The 20,059-nt window shown below is 41.1% G+C and overlaps 3 protein-coding genes across 7 annotated transcripts in view; 2 read left to right on the top strand and 1 right to left on the bottom strand.

Annotated features, from left to right (window-relative positions):
* fhod3a (formin homology 2 domain containing 3a) overlaps window positions 1-9,344 on the top strand; it is an 87,640-nt gene extending 78,296 nt beyond the window's left edge. Inside the window, exons 21-27 of one of the 4 annotated variants that reach the window (XM_055225370.1) lie at window positions 1,346-1,507; window positions 1,582-1,772; window positions 2,947-3,151; window positions 3,748-3,771; window positions 4,669-4,882; window positions 6,347-6,511; window positions 8,198-9,343. In XM_055225370.1, the coding sequence (XP_055081345.1) occupies window positions 1,346-1,507; window positions 1,582-1,772; window positions 2,947-3,151; window positions 3,748-3,771; window positions 4,669-4,882; window positions 6,347-6,511; window positions 8,198-8,280 (1,044 nt within the window). In that variant the 3' untranslated portion in view covers window positions 8,281-9,343. Of the gene's footprint in view, window positions 1-1,345; window positions 1,508-1,581; window positions 1,773-2,946; window positions 3,152-3,747; window positions 3,772-4,668; window positions 4,883-6,346; window positions 6,512-8,197 lie in introns of all 4 variants that reach the window. The other 3 variants (XM_055225368.1, XM_055225369.1, XM_055225371.1) reach the window with 3 other exon arrangements.
* Window positions 9,345-10,835: 1,491 nt separating this feature from the next.
* On the top strand, window positions 10,836-13,837 carry gstr (glutathione S-transferase rho). Its single transcript, XM_033975164.2, has 6 exons — window positions 10,836-11,127; window positions 11,718-11,783; window positions 11,863-11,968; window positions 13,044-13,162; window positions 13,252-13,340; window positions 13,424-13,837. Exons 1-6 carry the CDS (start codon window positions 10,960-10,962, stop codon window positions 13,554-13,556), a joined length of 681 nt encoding a protein of 226 aa, XP_033831055.1. The 5' UTR covers window positions 10,836-10,959; the 3' UTR covers window positions 13,557-13,837.
* Window positions 13,838-13,915: 78 nt separating this feature from the next.
* Window positions 13,916-19,970, bottom strand: LOC117378551 (E3 ubiquitin-protein ligase ZNRF2-like). 2 transcript variants are annotated; one of them, XM_033975165.2, is made up of 4 exons: window positions 19,347-19,969; window positions 15,703-15,798; window positions 14,649-14,754; window positions 13,916-14,580 (listed from the first exon to the last, which is right to left on the bottom strand). In XM_033975165.2, exons 1-4 carry the CDS (start codon window positions 19,657-19,659, stop codon window positions 14,523-14,525), a joined length of 573 nt encoding a protein of 190 aa, XP_033831056.1. In that variant the 5' UTR covers window positions 19,660-19,969; the 3' UTR covers window positions 13,916-14,522. The 2 variants fall into 2 exon arrangements, with proteins under 2 accessions (XP_033831056.1, XP_055081362.1); XM_055225387.1 differs by lacking the exon at window positions 15,703-15,798 and having other exon boundaries at window positions 19,347-19,970.
* Between the last annotated feature and the right edge of the window lie 89 nt (window positions 19,971-20,059).

Genomic DNA, 20,059 nt, shown 5'->3' on the forward strand with positions numbered 1-20,059 from the left:
TCGATCTCCTATTTATAACTCCATCCTCAGACCCAAAGCAAACAAAGGAAAAAAGAGAAAAATAGGACAATCCAGGATGCTAACAGGTGTGAAATCACTCATTAGGAGACAATAAACAATTACGTCCGTGTAAACCCTCAGTCGTCCAGGTCTGATCCATAGAAAAAGACAAAGTTTAGGCCTCGACTTTGACAATATTTAAATCCAGGCTCAAAACGGTTCTGTTTATCTGTGCAGACGACTGGAAGGTTTTTATTCTGCACTCTCCTCCTTTAACGGTAAATTTATGATGACAAAAGAAACATGGACTGACGGACTTTTATTAGACATAGTAAAGTGACAGGAAAGTATTTGAGAAGTGACAGGAAAGTTTTTTTTGTAAAGTAATGGGAAAGTTCTTAAACTGAACAAGACGAGTGTTTAAAGAGCGAGAGAGAGAGTTTTTAAAGGGTGAAAACGAGCGGGTGAGAGAGCTGCAGATTGGGTGATTATTTATGTTTTGATTTGTGTGATTTTAATGTCTTTCTTATTCAGTAAAGCACTTGGAATTACCTTGTGTACGAATTGTGCTGTACAAATAAACTTTAACTCTTCTCTCAAACCATTTAATTTCTCTGGCTCAGATCTGAACTTCACTTATTGTGATTTAATCGTTAATTGCAATTATTTTGGTCATGATAATCACAACACCAAATTTCAATATCACCCCAGGCCTATACGGGGCTTGAATGACTGTGCTAAGTAGAACACAGCGCCCTCTGCCTGTCAGTCTGTTCCATAGTCTCAGCTCTGTCACCTCTGGGTTTGAGCCTAGTCCCAAAAAGTACAAATATGGTCCATTTCCCACGTAACGGTTCATTTACAAAGCCAGTAAAATTCAAATAACACAAGACAAATGTGATACTCAGACGCACGTGTCAGTTAATCAATGCGTTTCTTGAACAACTGTTGTATTTTGATTGTGAAGTTCAGATCTGAGCCAGAGAAAAGAAACGGTTTGAGAGGGAAGTTGAAGAAGCTATTTTTGTTAGGAAAGAGAATCCATCTTTGAACAGGAATGAGAGAGTTGGACATCATCTCTCCCCCATATATAACTTCATCCTCAAACCCCAAGCAAACAAAGGAGACAAAGAGGACAATAGAGCTAGCCAGTAGGTCCATTAAGGCTACAATAGTTGTTTCCAGTTTCAGTATAGTTAGCTCCTCCCTTCAGGTAGATTTAAGCAGTGTCCAGCAGCGAGACGTCTTCACTCCTACAACGTTTTGTCCAGTTGACAGATTTAACTTTGGGTTTCACGACGTTGTATTTTGAACATTTCTTAAAGCTGCGTGTTCATGTTCACAGGCTAAAGGCTTCGAGCTGACGTACTTGGAGAAAGTTCCTGAAGTAAAGGACACAGTACACAAACAGTCGCTGCTGCATCACGCCTGCTCCATCGTGGTGGAGAACTTCCCTCAAAGCACCGATCTCTACTCCGAGATCGGCGCCATCACAAGGACAGCAAAGGTACTGCACGTTAAACTCACGGGCCTGTTTATCGCATTTACAGCGTCGACTCATTCTGACACGGTTCGCTTCAGGTGGATTTCGATCAGCTGCAGGAGAATCTGTGCCAGATGGAGCGGCGCTGCAAAGCATCATGGGACCATCTGAAGGTGATCGCCAAACACGAGATGAAGCCTCAGCTCAAGCAGAAGATGTCCGACTTCTTAAAAGACTGCGCAGAGAGAATAATCATACTCAAGATAGTTCACCGCAGAATCATCAACAGGTATTAAGACAGTTTGCTTTAAAGTTTCACTGTGTAACTTTTCAGCCGTCTACACCGAGTTCGTTCCCCCAGAGTTTCCCGGTTATGAGCTGAATCCTGGTCATGACAGTATTAGTATTTTTACCTGCGCTCAGAGAAACTAGGAGACTCTTTATCCTTTTTTACATGCACAATCAGTGTATTTTGAATATTTAGAGCGGTCGCTATGGCAACCATGGCACAGCTATGGTAACAAGCTAAATATTTTGGTAACCTTGCTAGCTTGCTAACACTTTTAACCCTGTTTCTAATAACAAAGGAACAAGATAAACGTTAAAAGGTGGTTGTATTGAAATGATCTGCTTTATTTTTGTTTATATAAGATAATGTAGACGTTTTAGTCATTTTGGGAAAGTTGCCGCTCCTACCGTATTTGTCGCTTCACTCCATACATGCCGCAGTATCGGAATATTATCAGAACATTCCACTGAGAGTTTCCCTGTTTCTCATTCCCGGGAAACTGTCTTATCCGGGACACTGCGTTGACACGGACACTCACAAAACCAAGATACTCGAAAAACAAATTCATAACCGGAACACTCGTACGCATGCAAACACACTCACTGACACGTTATTGGGTTGCCTGGAATGTTCCACAGTATGGCATTAGACTTATCTCTTCATGGCGAAAAGCAAGTGGCGCCTCAAGGCCAAGTTACAGGTCAGCTCTCTGGAGAGATGACCCCACTTACAGTAAGAATACATAGTGAGATAGACAGGTACAACTGTAAGTGAATAAATACTAGATTAGTACCGTATTTTCCGGAGTATAAGTCGCATTGGAGTATAAGTCACGCCAGCCAAAAAATGCATAAGAATGAAGAAAAAAACATATATTTCAAGTGAATAAATACAAGATTAGTACTGTATTTTCCGGAGTATAAGTCGCATCTGAGTATAAGTCGCACCCTCAGCGAAACTATGAAAAAAAGTGCGATTATAGTCCGGAAAATACGGTAAGATTATTTCTATTTTATTTCTGTAGTACATTTAAAATACGACTTGAACTGCCAAAAGTGCTTCACACCATAGTCAACAAAAACCCTCCATCAGAAAAGTTACATCATGCATCTTTAAGTGTTTCCTATCATTTAATTATCTATATTTTGATGGTATTTTTTTTCCATTTGTGCAGGTTCCATTCGTTCCTGTTGTACCTGGGCCAGCCCGCCTACAGCATCCGAGAGATAAGTGTCCACAGGTTTAGCAAAATACTGAGCGAATTTGCACTAGAATACAGGACGACCCGAGAGCGAGTGTTACAACAGAAGCAGAAGCGAGCCGACCACCGCGAGCGAAACAAAACCAGAGGAAAGATGATCATGGACGTCAACGCTCCTGTGAGTCTCACACAGATCCACAGTTTATATATGACCCCTTTCATTTTGGCTTTATCTTTTACCATTTTCATTTTCAAATCCTTGCATAGACTGTTTATATAAATGGACGTAGCTAACCTGCTAGCCGCCACGTTCTCGTCATTTTGGTCTTAAATGTTCTTATTAACCCGCTCTACATGATCCTAGGATTTTTATTTCACTATTGTGTCTGTAAATCAAGATATGAACATTAATAAAAGACAAATCAGGCGCCTTCTTTCCCGCTAGCGTTAGCAACAAGTTTGATTGACAGCGTTGCTAAGCACCCGCTCTCTGGTAAACTAGCGGTGCGGGCGGGAAAGCCGTTAACTTCAACATCTTCATTCCAAATGGGCTCTTTAGTTGCTATGATACTCGAAATTCAGAATTCCCAATGTGAAACTCTGCTCTAAATTAGCCGCTATAACTACTAGCCTCAATGCGCTTCATTTGACTGAAGCCGAACGCCGTGGGTGACGTCACACTCACTCAGTCCAATTCTTTACACAGTCTATGCCTCCACCTGAGCCTTTCCTTACATTTCCATTTTCTTGGTTTCTGCTGTTTTTTCCCTGTAGTCTGAGGATGAAGAGGAGACTGAGGTATCTTAGCGTGCGCTGCTCTTTTTGCATGAACACATTTGCATGAGACTCCTAACACTTTGTCATTATCTTTCCTCTTTAAACGTCATTGTGCAAAGCTGAACTGGCTGCGTTTAAGCTTCTGCTGTGTCTTGTGTGGAAAGAAGAATCACGTACACATAGGGCTGGGCAATCAGGATGTTTGTAAAATTTAATTAAAAGCAAATATAAATGGGTTTTGTGTCAGTTTTCTGAACATAAACATGGCAGACTTTGAATTTACCGTTTAACTCAACCAAATTCTGAACTTATACTGAAAACCTTCTAGTTAAAGGGCACATATTACTCTGTTTTCTGATCTGTTCTAATGTTGTTTCCTCGTCACAAACAGACCTGGAGTTGTGTTTTTTTGTTTCATTCACACATGTTTAACACAAACAAACCTGCAGATTTAGGCCGAGTTCTTCTCCCAAACTGAAAAGAAGTTCCACCTTGTGATGTCATCGTGTAGTAATACAGGAAGTGCTCCACTGTGTTTGTAAACTCCACACACCTTCACTAGAATCATTTCAACTCTGGGATTTCTGATCTCTACTGAACTAAAGGAGCTGTTAACTTGAAAACTCCCACTTGATGACATCACAAGGTGGAACAGAGCATTTTGAGCTTTGGAGATGTTACAGACAAATAATACAGTGTTACTCAAACATGTGTGAATGAAACAAAACACAACTCCAGGTCTGTTTTTGAGGAGGAAGCGACATTATAACGTGACTTGAACCTTACAAGAGTCCATTTTACATAATATAAGACCTTTAAAAACCCAAAATGGCAGCATCTCAATTCAAAGTCTTTGAATGGCCCAGCCCTACGTCCACAGACATTACACATTTATAATATATTTGTGTCTGCGTTCAGTGCGGTCGACGCAGCTCCAGCGCCGGGATCAGTAACAGCGGCCCGAGCCTCAGTCAGGACAGCGAGCAGCCTCAAGGCCTCGGACACGCCGAAGACGCCGCCGAACACGAGCACATGAAGGCCGTCCTCAGAAACAGTCTCAGTGGAGGAGACAAGGAGGCGAGCGCCGTACCAGGACTACGGACACGCACACGCTCCCGGCCCGGGCGCGGAGGTGAGACACACACGACTAAAATGGTACATGGTCACATTTTTAAATAGAGCGTTTCCGCCATCAAGGAAACACTCACCCCACTTCCAGCTCCATCGACTCTGGCTCCAATTCACTTTCTATTGAAAAACTTTCGATGTCAGATTTGTCAGTTTGGTCCTAAATGTTCGCGTTAACCCGCTCTACATGATCCTGCGGTTTTATTTTGAGTTTATTTTTTCAATTTTTTTTGTTATTTTGAGTTTTTCTTTTTGCTATTTTGAGGTTGTTGGGTTTTTTTTTTACTTTTTGTTATTTTGAGTAATTATTATTTTATTTTTTTGGTTATTTTGAGTTAATTTTTTCCATTTTCTCTTTTTAGTTATTTTGAGTTCTTTTTTAAAATTTTGAGTTTATTTTTAACTTTTTTTGTTATTTTGAGGGTGTTTTTTTGCTGTTGTTTTTTTTAGTTAATTTGAGGTTGTTTTTTTGTTTGTTTTTTTAAGTTAATTTGTTCAATTTTTTTGTTATTTTGAATTCTTTTTTTATTTTGAATTTGTTCTATTTGGGTTTTTTTTTTACCTTTGTTACTTTTATTTTTTATTTTTTTTATTTTTTTTTAGTTGTGTTTTTTTTAAGTTATTTTGAGTTAATTTTTATTTTTTTTGTCCTCTCTCTCTGTACCTGCTGCTGTCAGACTCGTCATTTTGATCTTAAATGTTCGTATTAACCCTCTACATGATCCTGGGGTTTTTATTTCACTATTGTGTCTGTAAATCAAGATATGAACATTAATAACAGACAAATCAGGCGCCTTCTTTCCCCGAGGTCACTCCCGCTAGCGTTAGCAACAGGTTTGATTGACGGTGTTGCTAAGCACCCACTCCGCACTAAACCAGTGGTGCTAAGCAGGAAGGGGCGTTACCTTCAACAGCCTCACTCCTGATTGGCTCTTTGGTTGCTATGATACTCACGGTCGCAATTACAAATATGAAACTCTGCTCCAAATTAGCCGCTATAACTGCTAGCCTCAATGAGCTTCGAACACTGTGGGTGACGTCACACTCACTTAGTCCACTCCTTTACACAGTCTATGGTTAAGTGTTTTGCTCAAGGGCACAACAGCAGAATCCATCCCAAAAATAGAACATTGTGAAGATGTTTTTCACTTCCTGTCCATTATTTTGGGACAGAACTGTTTACATTCGCACTGTAAAAGAAACACTGATCTGTAGTGACTTATATCGCGGCACATGCTAACCTCAAAGCTACAAGGAACCGAGTTAGATTCCCTGGAGATAAAGGGGCTTGCTATGTGAAGGTTGCACGTTCTCCCTGTTATTTGTAGGTTTCTTCCAGGTTCAAAACAGCAGAACATTCAGATCATAGCTCGTGTCGTGTGCATATTTACTTTATGTTTACTTTATTTGTTATTACATTTCAGGGCTAAATACACATCTGGTGAGTGATATCTGATGTTTTGTTCAGGTCGCACCATTCAGGCTCGGAGCCCCGCCATCGAGGACACGCAGGTCACAGGAGAAGACGCCGCCGACGAGATCATGGAGCGAATCGTGAGGTCGGCCACGCAAGGTCCGTCTGCACGAGCCCAGCCCCGAGAGAGGAGGAGGTCCAGGGCCAACCGCAAATCTCGTAAGATCCTCACACGAAATACAGGGTGTCCATAAAATGTCTTTAGAATTTAAAATGTAAAAACAAAGGCAAGTGATAAGACGTATGAATTAGATTTGTTCTGTTGTACTCGGTGGTTATAAAAGTTTTTAATCACGTTGCATTTTTGTAGTTTAGACATCGTGTTGATTAAAGAGGCTTCGTTTTGAATGAACCTCTAAGAAATGTCTCCTCCTCAAGAGAAGCACATTGTGGATCATGGTTTACTGAGACAAAATGTGAACCGCAGACTCAACGAAACAACAGAACAAAGTCTGGAAGAGACAAACCATCACGTCCGGCTATTCATGCATGAAACAAGACATTTATGGAGACAGGGACAGTGTCAGAGAGAAAGAAGTGGGACAAGAACATCTGAGGAACATCTTTATATCGGGCGGTGTTAAAGATGCGGGACATTACTGAACTAAAGCGAAAGATACAGACGTGATTGAACCATTGATGAGTCTCTGCTACAGCGAAAACAAGGCAAGAAATCCAGTCCGTCTTGATGTGTTTCATGTGATTAATGGAGCTTATATAGAGGTGTAATTAAATGAGATAAACCACTGAGTGCAGTAGAACACGTCTGATTAAGATCTCATCAACTGCCTTTGTAAAACACTGCCTGGCCAAAAAAAAAAAGGTCACACACACTAATATTTGGTTGTTCCGCCTTTAGCTTTGATCACTTCTGCTTCTGCAACGTCACAAGATTTATTTCCGTCCAGTGTTGCATTAATGTTTCACCTGTTGCATTGATGCTGGTCGAGTCTGACGCTGCAGCTTCTCCAGCTCATCCCAAAGATTCTCACTGGGGTTAAGGTCTGGACTCTGTGGTGGACAATCCATGTGTGAAAATGATGTCTCTGTCTTTTCCTCTCTCTGTCTCTCTATTTCTGCTTCTCCCTCTCTCTGCTTCTCTCTCTCCCTCCCTCTTTCTCTCTCTCTGCTTCTATTTCTCTCTCCCTCCCTCTCCCTCTTTTGCTCTCTCTCTCTGCCTGTTTCTCCCTCTCTCTGCTTTCTCTCTCTCCCCCCCTCTCTGCTTCTATTTCTCTCTCTTCCTCCCTCTCTTCCTCACTCCCTCTCTCTGCTTTCTCTCTCTCCCCCCTCTCTCTGTCTCTCTCTCTGCTTCCCTTTCTCTCTCCCCCTCTCTGCTTCCATTTCTCTCTCTTCCTCTCTCTCCCCCTCTTTCTCTCACTGTGTATCTCTCTCTCTCCGCCTCTGTTTCTCCCTCTCTCTGATTTCTCTCGCTCCTCTGTCTGTCTCTCTCTGCTTCTCTTTCTCTCCCTCTCAGCCTCTCTTTCTCTCCCTTTTCCTCCCTCTCTCTCCCTCTACCTCTCTTTCTCTGTGTCTCATGCTCCTGATTCTCTCTTTCACAGTTTAATCCCGATAAATCCTGACATTGTCGTCTTGGAATATCCCCAAAAATCCCCTGATGTAATAACCTGGTCATTCAGTATATTCAGGTGTCAGCTGACCTCATTCTGCTGAACCTCGACCGGACCAACTGCAGGAGGAGACGGCGTATTTGCGGAGTTAAATCCAGATGGTGACTTTCTTTTGTGGCCAGGCGGTGTATGTTTTTAATTGTAAAGAGACTTAATGGACCTGTACTTCATTGTTAAATTCATACAGTTGTGTAAAAGTGCCTGTGTTTTCCTTCAGTGCGACGGACGTTGAAAAGTGGTTTGACTCCAGAAGAAGCTCTGGCTTTAGGATTAGTTGATTCTCCAGAGCCTCCAGTTTGATGATCCGCTCTTCACCGGGTTCAGGGCGGCTCCGTCTCTGTTTGTCTGCATCTGTCGGCTCGTCCTCACAGACTCAGAATAACAGAATAACCCCACAATACAAACCATCATATCAGATATTCAGAATATCTGGAGTACGGTCATTGAAATATTAATAAAATTGTTTTTTTTTTTCATAAATTATACAGTACAATATTTATAATGCAACTTTTTTATTTTAAGCTGTGAATTTGAAATAAGACGAAAACTAAAAAAGGATTTAAAACTATTCAGCACCTGTTTATTAGAATTTAGTTTTTTAAAAGAATGTGGTGGTTTTCAGTGCCTTTACATTCAAATACATGACACCTCCATCACACAGAACCATCAGAACCATCCAGAACCTGCTCCGGTCACACCAGAGCCGTCCCACGTCCTCTTGTGGTCATTTATGGTCAGTATATTGTCTGTATGTGGTGGACACCAGACATTTGCCTAATTGTTCTATTTATTTGTGATTTGAAGATAGTGTTTTGTCTTCAGTTGTGTGGATTATTGCACCTTACTCTCATGTTTGACTCACAGTGAGAGGTAAAATCAAAGACAAAATATGTTTTACATAAACTGTAAAGTGTAAAAGTTAAAGACTTCGACAGTTTGAGGACAACCACAGATCTGAAACGTGTACATGTGTATGTGTACCTGTGTACTAGCGGTACACAGGTACACATGTGTACCTGTGTACTAGCGGTACACAGGTACACATGTGTACCGCTGGAGTGACTGTATCAGCATGTTTAGCGTGTTCAGGTTGTGTATTTTTGTAATTTCTGTAGAAATTTGTATTATAGTCTGGTCACGCTGTTCTGTGAACTGTATTTAAAATGAAATACTTTTGCTTAAATGTTTTTGCTCCAAGGACACAGCTGGATTTGTACTGAACACAGTGGTCACTTTATACTTTGTATTGACTTGAAAAGATTAGGGGACATTTTGGATCATGTGTCATACAGAGCAGTGTCCTCAGTATGCAGCCTGTTACACTTACAGTGTATTCACTTTCTGCAATAAAAAAGTAAATATAAAACACACTGGTATTAAAGTATTTTACTTAAAGGCATTTTTAAATATGAATATTTCACGTTCTGTTTTGTGCAAACGAGTGGGAGGAGCAGCAGCTTTGGAGCATTTAAAGACAAACAGCAGCACTACACACCTATGTTTGAACAGATTCAGGCTGTAGTCTGTTCTGATCTTCTACTGCTTTTTAAAAGGGTTTTACTCTGACCACGGTCAAATGCATGAGACTTGTGTGAGGTCCGGCTCTGCCCCCTGCTGGGGGCTGCAGAGACTGCAGGGCCACAGTCATGAGCTGCTGAGAGAAGAAAACTGGAGTCAGGAGTCTGGAGATCAACCCCAGAGGACAGGCACCTGTTTAAAAACACGGTATTTTTGAGGATTCATAAGGTTCTGTTCAGGTACAAATGATTCACTCTTAGTTGTGTTTTAGCCTCCTGCTTAAGACAGATGGTGAATGAATCAGTTTCCAGAACCACACTTCACACAGACAGCTGCATGTAGTATCTATAACATAGTGCACAACACAAGTTACCTTCATACCTCACATGGCACTAAACCCACCTGCTCCCAAACAAAACATAACACTGCAGTGCCATCTGGCAAGACACTTCATCCTCTGGTGTTTTTGAGTGAACAGCCAGCTGTGTAGAGTATTATTTCTAACTTTAAATGGGATAAAAATGAATAATAAAAATAATAAAATGATAAGATGTAAAATATATATATATATATATATATATATATATATATATATATATATATATACACACACACATATATATACACATATATACACAAAAATAAAATAATATATAAATTATATTCAAATATATAAAAAATCTAATATTATAAAATATATTTAAAAAATTAAATCAAATTGGGGCTTTTGTATTTCCTTGTCCGCTAGAGGTCGACAACGCCTCGTAAAAGTCTTTATTTTATAAGCCCACCAGATAAGACCGTGAGTTAGCTTTAGCTTTAGCTTTAGCCCGCGGGACTCACTAAAAGCTCGGCATTTGCTCCGGAGGCGGGACTTAAGATTCTATTGTAACCGCTGCAGCCACTTTCAAACATCACCTGATCTGTCAAGTCTTAAAAAAAACAGACTTTTTGACAAGACAAAGCGAATTTAAACCTAAAATTGTACCAAAAACACATCACGTTTTTCTGTTACTTTCCATTGATGCATCAGAGGCGCCATTTTCCTCCAAACACAATAAAATAACAGGCACTTTGTATTAGTGGATATACTGTAAATGTTGTTTTTGTCAATATATCTTTTCATGGCAAAACTGCATAAAATGATTAAAAAAAAATTAAATTAAATAAATAAATGCGAGATCACAAAAATACTGTAAATGTTGCTTTACATTCGCTAATAATGAAATAAATCGGTCTCCTTGGAAACGCAGCACTCGGTCTCCATGGAAACAGCACGTAGCAGTGAGTTAGCTTTGATTGACATGGACCGCTAAGTCCCGCCCCCGGACGAAATGCTTATGATTTAGAGCGTCCAGCCCCCGTTACACCGCCCCGCTCAGCTGCAGACCTGTTGTGTCGACCCTAGGAGCTGTTAAACCCGCGCTAACCCGTGCAAACCCGTGCAAACCCGTGCGAATCATGGCTAAAGACGTGACTCTGTACTGGGGCTCCGGCTCTGCGCCCTGTTGGAGGGTCATGATCGCTCTGGAGGAGAAGGCTCTGCAGGGATACAACCACAAACTGCTCTCGTTTGACAAGATGGAGCACAAGTCTCAGGAAGTTTTGAACCTGAATCCCAGAGGACAGGTAAGCTCCCGGTGTGTGGGGCAGAGACGCGATACTAGTGTTTAAATAAAAACCTCTATTCAATGTTTACGGCCTGTGGTTTATGAGGACTGAAGAGTGGCCTTTGGAAAATAAAAATGGCTTCTTTATAGTTAATCAAACAACAAGGCCTTTCAGTGCCACGGTTGATATCACGTATCAACGTCATCACGTCATCATCCCGTAACAGACTTTTATTTGGAGAGTTGAAACAATGTCTTGAATCAATTATTATTATTTTTTTCCAATTTATTTAATTAATTAATTTATTGGTTTATTTTATGTAATGTTTTAAATTTTAATTATTTTTTTTATATTTTTTCATATTTATTTATTTTAATTTTATGTTTTATTTCATGCTTATAATAATAATTATATATATGTATACATTATTTTTTTATTTTTTTTATTTTACATGTATTTATTTATTTATTTTAAACAAAAAAATTTACCTTTTTTGGGCTGTCTCTCTCTTTTTTTAATATGCAAATTTCAAACTGATGCTATATTTCAACAACAAACACCAGATAAGCAGTTTGAGTACTTTATCTCTGTGTTTTGTGTTTCCCTAGCTTCCAACTTTCAAACATGGGGATAACATTGTGAATGAATCATATGGAGCCTGCTTATACATTGAGGTAAGAGGTAAACTTCTAATAATCATCTTTGTGTTGTTCATCACTGTGCATCACTGTATGTAATGGTTTGTTTTTGCAGAATCAGTTCAAGTCCCAGGGGAATAAGCTGATCCCAGACTCCTCTGCTGAGATGGCCCTAATGTATCAGCGCATGTTTGAGGGACTAAACCTCAACGACAAAATCAGTAAGACTTATTAAATCAATTATGTACTTTTCACAGCTTTTAGCCATGTTATAGTTGTTTCCCCTCGCTGCATGTTTTTCAAGACTCCATATTACCGATCAATCCCTGTTTTTACCGCCACAGAGACACGCCCACTGTGACGTACACACTTCGGTCTCCAGTTTTATTTTCTTAATCAGTGGTGGCATTGGATTCAGCAGCGTCACATCGTCATTTTGATCCACTTTTTTTTTAATAAGTTCAACTATCCACAGGAGGGCTCGACTCTTTGAGATGACGGTTACGCCGACATCAGCTCCCACTGGGCACCACCGTTTTCAGACTTGTTTCTTTTTATTAAGCTTTAAATACAGACCCATGGGTGAATATTGCGATTTAAAATGTGTAAATTATAACATAATGACGCACGGGTGTCACAGATTATAACTATAGAGCGACACACAAGCACAATACGTCAAACACTGATTTACAATGAGGTTTATAAATGTTCATTATCCAGGTGTTACTAAAAAACATCTAACACAAAAATGAAGTGGGGAAGGTTATCCAATTATTCAGTCAAAGAAAAAGGGTAAAAAAAAAAAAAAGAAAAGGAAGAGGGGGAAAAAGGGGAGAAAGGAAAAGGAAAAAAATAAAATAAAAGAGAATGGAGACTCGACCCTGAATTACTAGTTTTAACTTCATAACTTTACTCATTCATTCATTTTACCTGCTCCATAATAAAAAATTAGCTCCCCCCCTGAACCCGCCCCCTCAACCCGCCCCCTCAACCCGCCCCCTCAACCCGCCCCAAGCTCTGATCATTGTTTTATTTCTGTTTCTTGTCCTTTGTTTATCTTTTTTTCTTTGTCTCCTTTGCATGTTTCTATCTCTTGCCAAGTCCTGTTATGTTTTGTACTGTACTGTTTTTCTTTTTTCATTTACAAAAACATCTAACACCGCCCCCTACTGTTAGTACATGATATACCAATAACTGCGACGCACATGTATTTACCAACTGGATCGCTATATTTGATCATACAGTACACAAATATAATTCTACGTTCTGAGTGTAGACTTGTGCATTTCCTCGTAGATGCGGTGGTGTATTATGAGTACTATGTGCCTGAAGCGGAGAGGAACGAGTCTGTGCTAAAGAAACGCAAAGATGACCTGGCCTCCGAGCTGAAGCTGTGGGAGGGTTACCTGGAGAAGGTTTGTGTTTGTGTTTGTGTTCATCACCGCACCTTAAACGCGTCACATCTGCTGCCCCGTTGACTCCTGTGTTTTCGCTCTCGTTTCAGTTGGGCCCTGGCTCGTGCTTGGCGGGTCAGCACTTCTCTCTGGCCGACGTGACAATCTTCCCAGCGGTGGCTAACCTCGTCAGATACGGGTAAATATGAACTTTTTTTTTGTGATTATTACATATCGGCAACTTAAAATTAAAATGTGTTTTTTCTGGCTTGACTTTCTTAGGTTGTCGGCCGATCGTTATCCCAAACTGGCGCAGTATCACGCTCTGCTCAAGGACCGGCCCAGCATTAAAGCCAGCTGGCCCCCACACTGGCTGGAGAACCCACAAGGACAAGGCACGCTCAAAGACGTCTAGAAGTGAAGAGGAAGTAAACTTAACAGGAAATGAGCAAGCATCTGTAGTGAAAGTAAATCATCTGTTCTACTAACGTAATGTGAGGATGTTGTTTACTGTACCGTTTCATTTCAGTTTATGTCTGAAGCATTTGCACTATCGATATTATTGCACTAGTACAGAAGACGCTGCCCTTCTATAATCCTGAAACTTCAAGCTCGCCACTAAAACTGTTAAAAGCACCTATGGCCTTGTACCTCCTGATCTCATTGTACAGAAATACAATCAAGCTTTGCAAAATATCCTCTTGTTTTATTTCACTTTTTCTAAAACGTTTCAGATCAAATGAATGCAGTTTTAGTAAAGAAGGACACTAAGACATATTTATTATTGTGCAACACATTACAGTACAAGTAGAAAGTACAGTGAACCACGGTTCGAAGGTCAAAGGTCATAGGAAAAGTCTATCACGTAGCAGCATATTATGGCACTCCATGGAGTATAATGATTACTAGATGTAATTTGCTCATTCAACAGGACAGTCAAATGAAAGTGGGTCTAATAAAACGTGTTTGATTGTATTTTTAAGTTTAAGGTACATTTACATCGTGTCCTCCTAAAGACTAACATCAACACCGGGGCTGTTCTTTAAAGCTAGTACAGGCACATTACGTATTCACATTGCACAGCGTCAGCCGTCGGCCTTCCCACTGAGTCTCTTCTCCGCAGAGGTCATTCCCGCAGCGCTCCGGCTGTAAGTCTTCTGCTTGGAGCGCTCCTCGTGTGATTGGCTGGATCTCAGGTGGCGTAAAGGTAGTAGGGTTAGCACAGGCACATTCACTGATTTAGCTCAGCGTCACCAGTGGTTTTCTGAACAGCTGTAGATTCAGTTCAAGGCTGTTCTTTAAGGCAACAAATGATTCTGGACAAAAAAAAAAGTCTGATCCCTGAGAGCCGGGCGAGGTCAGGGATGTGCTGTCCCGCGCTTTAGTCCGCCGGGTGCTCTGGACACGAGCGATTCACCTCAAACCATTCGTCTATACACCTGTGATCAAAACGACACTTAGACCTGCGCAAACGTCAGAACTTTAAGACTTTTACCGGTCAGTTTACCCTTTGTGGTAGATGCAGAGGCAGGGCAGCCGGGCGATCGTGTCTCCCTGCTCCATTTCGTCTAAACATATGGCACATTCCCCCGAGTCTCTGGAGAGAATGTCCTCTGTCAAACACAAAGCAAAATATAACATGAGATTAACCAGAGAGTAAACTAAATCTAAAGTGTGCTCATTACAAAAGAACGATCCGATACGCGCACTTTTTTTGATGCAAACATGAGAAATGCAGGCTTATGTTCCAGCTGTAGGTGCGCTCTACATTTTATTCCATTTTCTTGTGCATCGTAACAGTGCCATCTAGTGGTGAGGCATACAGTAAGTTATAACCACGCTAATCTGTAAATACACTATGAAATTAGCAAATAATATAGAAACTACTACTACACTACAGACAAAATAACCTCAAAATGATTCTAAATGTAAAATATCCTTAAAAAAACATGAGCTGGAACAAATAAACACAAGAATGCGACACTTTAGTGCTTCGTTTGCATCTGTAATGAGACACAGAACTTATTTTTCAGCTCTAATTAAATCTAACCAAATCAGAAAAATCACTTAAAGTTCAAACTACTACAAAGAAAAAGTACACATGTAAATATTGACTCCCAAAAGTGACGTTCCAACTAACGTATGTCTATATTTACCTTATTCTAACTCGCCTACTTTTTTCCGTAAATGCAAATAAACCGTGCCTTTATTTATTTATTTTTTATAGCAGCACTTAAGTGGAAATCCCGTTCTTTTCTATGAATTTGTGAAACGTTTCAGCGCTAAAATGTTATATAAAGTAGGTTGGTTTGTGTCAGATGTTCAGGTCATTAACATCAGCAGTCGTTTCCCACAGTCCAAACGTAAATAAAAAATGATTCTGTGCGGGTTTTACAGTGAATACCTCTCGCTCTAACCATCAGAAAAATCATTTAAAGCTCCACACTAGTACATCGAGCGAGGCGTGGCTATAACTTCCTCAGCACGGACTGGAACGTCGTCATAATCACCCGGCGTAACGCACAAAAACATCTCCGCCCAGTCCCCCGCTGCGTCCTTACTGTTGTAGGTGAGGCGTGTTTTGCTGAAACACATGAGCAGGTGCTTTTCGATCTCGTCCGTGGCCATAAACTTGGAGCAAACGGGGCAGTGGAAACCTGGAGGGAGCAAATAAAAAGAACAAATCAGCTCAGACGCTCTTACGATACACATAGGATTTTTATTGATATGTACACAGCCTGTCCTTAAAGAGTCTGTGTGTGTTTACAGTCAGCGCTCTGTTGAAATCTGTATCATTGTTGTGATACCAGTTCATGCTTTTTTTTTTTCATTTTTTTGCTCCAGTTTGACCTTTTACACAATTCAGATGTCAGTATCAGTTTGTATTTACAGTCTACGGTCAGTAAAAGTACTTTTCATATGATTTGAGGGAGTATTTTTACCACGTTTCTGACTAAAATTTTCGAGTTCGAGCTTCGGCTTTGAGCAAAACAAAAATAAAAAACACAAAATTCATAAGAAACGTGAAAAAATTTATTCGTACTATTCCTGTTCACCAAAATACGTGTAAATTTGACCAATATCACAACATTTACGCATAAAAAATGTGCACTTGTGTGAAAATTTTACTCTTTACTATCTTCACAAAGTACATTTTTAAAACAGGTACTCCGATACTTTTACTTCTGTATCTGTACTTTTACTTAAGTAACAGTGCTGAGTACTTTCTCCACCCCTGGTATAGATTAGTACAGAGATGTGACGTAGGTTTTCATACACAGGACTTTCTATTTATTGAGGCTTGGTGTTGGCTCAGGGTGTTTCCTTATGACTGCAACAGATTTAACAGACTTATCAAACGTAGTAGTAGTAGTAATAGTAGTAATAGTAGTAGTAAAACCATACAGCGCCGTTTATAGTCTGATAATCTGGCTACATTTCTGCTTAAAACTTGCAACATGAGTGTGAGAAACATAACGTGGACCTTGAGGCTGACACTTTTTACTCTAAACTGTGACTGTTGCACTGTGGTTCCTGATGTTTCATTGTGAGCAGGTTTCATAAAGTTTCATAAAGTTTCATAGACGTGAGCGCCGGAGTTTCAGATGGAAGCGTGCGTATTTCAGGCGCTTTGAGGCCTCGCAGCAACACGTCTCACATGGTTTTTAAAGTGCAATAAGAAGAGGAACCCCCGAGGACGTGTGCTGCAAGCCTGTTAGTTCTGCTCAACAGAAGCAAAACAGAGAAGCAACAACACAAACGGCTGCATTTTGAAATGTTTCCTCTGATAAAGTAGAACTTCAAAATGTCACTAAACTCAGACCGAGACCAAACGCTCCCATCCCAGCGTCACAGTCCACAGAGAAGGACGTCCCAAACATCACTGTCCTTTAATGAGATGATTTAGTGTTTCCTGAGACCAGTGCAGATAATTATAAACCAATCTGTTTTACTATCGACTGTTTAACTATTGCACATCACTGATTCTGTGAGTATCATAACATCACAACTGCAATTTGTTTTACGTACAAAAGTTACACACTAGTACTGCTATTACTACGACTACTACACACTAAAAAGTATGTCATGTTTATAATGTGAACTCGGTGATTAGTTCGTGTGATCCCGGAAATGGGACGAGAGAATCATGTCGTCTGTGAATCCACAGAGCAAAGGTCGTTAATGGGGAGAATAATTAGACTTCCTCATTTGAAAATTACAGCCTTTTCTTGTTAATCATTTATATTATCTACAGTTTATGTCTCAACAACTTAAGAAATTCACTTCACTCTTTTATAGGAGAAAATGATTATTATGTCGTTATGTTATTAAAAACATCATTTTCCTGATGTTCAAAGAAAACGTCTGCAGCTTTTATCTGGCTCTGAATATTGACCATTGTCAGATAGGGCCAGTCCCAAACACAGGTCTGTGCGTTTCTCATGTTTTTAGTTTTGTTGTTTTTCGTGTCACATTTTGAACTTTGAGGCCCCAGACTCTGGTTGATAACAAACCTGTTATGAAAGACCCTGGTCATGTGACTGAGGTGTTTTATCAAAATCTCCAAAAGCTTCATTTTGAAAAGTGCACGTGCGCGTGCATGTGTCTCTATCCTGCAATGTGTAACCAGCAGGAAGCTCTTATCAGCTGACCCACATACACAACACTACACACACACACACACACACACACACACACACACACACACACACACACACACACACACACACACCCACACACACACACACACACTCCTCTGACTGAAAACAGGTCAGTTTAAACTGTAGCACAGAAACACAAGAGCCCAGACCTGCAGCTGCTCAAAACACAACGACAACTACACAACAAGACAACTACACAACTACACAACAAGACAACGACACAACAACACGACAACTACACAACTACACAACTACACAACAAGACAACTACACAACAACACAACAAGACAACAAGACAACTACACAAGACAACTACACAACAAGACAACTACACAACAACACAACAAGACAACTACACAAGACAACTACACAAGACAACTACACAACAAGACAACTACACAACTGTGCGTCACTATTAAAGTTACACAATGTGACACAGAAGATGACTTATATTAAAGCAGGTAAACGGGTTATTTTATCCCCATGAGAAGAAAAAACTACGTAAAACTGTTTAAAATAATAATATTCTGGACACAAAGGCTGATCCAGCTCATTTCTTATTGAACCTTTTCTCTGATCATTTTATTGATGTTTGTCCCGTGGCCCTGGGGCCTGAGACACAGAATGAACAGACAAACAGCTCCTGGCGTCAAGCAGCACAAAAACATGTACATGTCCACTTGTCCTCCTTCATGTGTCTCATGTGTCTCTGCTCTTCATGTGTCTCTGCTCTTCATGTGTCTCGTCTCTTCATGTGTCTCATGTGTCTCTGCTCTTCATGTGTCTCTGCTCTTCATGTGTCTCTGCTCTTCATGTGTCTCTGCTCTTCATGTGTCTCTGCTCTTCATGTGTCTCGTCTCTTCATGTGTCTCGTCTCTTCATGTGTCTCGTCTCTTCATGTGTCTCGTCTCTTCATGTGTCTCGTCTCTTCATGTGTCTCTGCTCTTCATGTGTCTCTGCTCTTCATGTGTCTCTTCATGTGTCTCGTCTCTTCATGTGTCTCGTCTCTTCATGTGTCTCTGCTCTTCATGTGTCTCTGCTCTTCATGTGTCTCTGCTCTTCATGTGTCTCTGCTCTTCATGTGTCTCTGCTCTTCATGTGTCTCTGCTCTTCATGTGTCTCTGCTCTTCATGTGTCTCTGCTCTTCATGTGTCTCTGCTCTTCATGTGTCTCTGCTCTTCATGTGTCTCTGCTCTTCATGTGTCTCGTCTCTTCATGTGTCTCTGCTCTTCATGTGTCTCTGCTCTTCATGTGTCTCTTCATGTGTCTCTTCATGTGTCTCTTCATGTGTCTCTTCATGTGTCTCTTCATGTGTCTCTTCATGTGTCTCTTCATGTGTCTCATGTGTCTCTTCATGTGTCTCTTCATGTGTCTCATGTGTCTCTTCATGTGTCTCTGCTCTTCATGTGTCTCTGCTCTTCATGTGTCTCTGCTCTTCATGTGTCTCTTCATGTGTCTCTTCATGTGTCTCTTCATGTGTCTCTTCATGTGTCTCTTCATGTGTCTCATGTGTCTCTTCATGTGTCTCTTCATGTGTCTCTTACCTCCGAGCAGGTGAGAGTTGAGCTGCGCCGGTAAAGAGCCAATGAAGAGCCGGTGACCCTCGGGGGGGACCTCGTGGTCTCCATCTGTGCCGTCCACGCTCTGGGTGAATGGCCCTGTCCGGCCCGTGGGTATGCTGAGTCCGGGGCCCACGGGGCCTCCTCCCGTGTACCGGATCCGAGGCCCCTCCGGGCCGTTCGTGTATCTGAACCCGGCGATTCTGTCTCCGCCGCTGGAGTTTCCAGACGGAAGATCTGAGCTGGAATAAGCCCGAGTCCTGCCATCAAACACCGGGCTGCTCTGTTTGCCCCCCATGTCCTCTGTGTCTCCTCACGATGATCTGGACACGAGTTAAACTCGAGTCATGACGCGCACGGCCCAGACAAACCAAACAAAGGACGACAGCAAACAAAGAGCCGAGAAGTGTCCAACACTTTACAGTGTCATGGTGCGCGCTGTGCGTAAAGTGCGCACTCACGGCCACAATCACCAAGTGGAGCTTATTTTGAGTTAAACCCGCTCCTCTTTTCACGGGCCCGGGGTGAAGATTTAGTCCAAGACCGAGGAGAAAAACACACGCGCACTGTCGACCCCGGGCTCGTCTGGTTCAAGTTTGTTTTTGTGGACAACAGTGTCTGCAGTGGAAGAAAAATATAAGCCCGAGCTGCTCTCCTCCCCCAGCAAGCTCCAGACACAGAGACACAACAGGAAGTGT

Source organism: Periophthalmus magnuspinnatus, chromosome 11, assembly GCF_009829125.3.
Source record: "Periophthalmus magnuspinnatus isolate fPerMag1 chromosome 11, fPerMag1.2.pri, whole genome shotgun sequence".
NCBI classification, from domain to species: Eukaryota; Metazoa; Chordata; class Actinopteri; order Gobiiformes; family Gobiidae; genus Periophthalmus; species Periophthalmus magnuspinnatus.

What these genes read in the sequence shown, in the direction of transcription:
- gstr (XM_033975164.2), top strand. Translation starts at nt 10,960, where the DNA reads ATGGCTAAAGACGTGACTCTGTACTGGGGCTCCGGCTCTGCGCCCTGT. An exon ending in ACCTGAATCCCAGAGGACAG is followed by an intron (nt 11,128 to 11,717) that starts GTAAGCTCCCGG and finishes GTGTTTCCCTAG; the next exon opens with CTTCCAACTTTCAAACATGG. An exon ending in GAGCCTGCTTATACATTGAG is followed by an intron (nt 11,784 to 11,862) that starts GTAAGAGGTAAA and finishes TTGTTTTTGCAG; the next exon opens with AATCAGTTCAAGTCCCAGGG.
- LOC117378551 (XM_033975165.2), bottom strand. Translation starts at nt 19,659, where the DNA reads ATGGGGGGCAAACAGAGCAGCCCGGTGTTTGATGGCAGGACTCGGGCT. An exon ending in AACACGCCTCACCTACAACA is followed by an intron (nt 14,755 to 15,702) that starts GTAAGGACGCAG and finishes TGTGTTTGACAG; the next exon opens with AGGACATTCTCTCCAGAGAC. An exon ending in CTCTGCATCTACCACAAAGG is followed by an intron (nt 14,581 to 14,648) that starts GTAAACTGACCG and finishes TTTTGATCACAG; the next exon opens with GTGTATAGACGAATGGTTTG.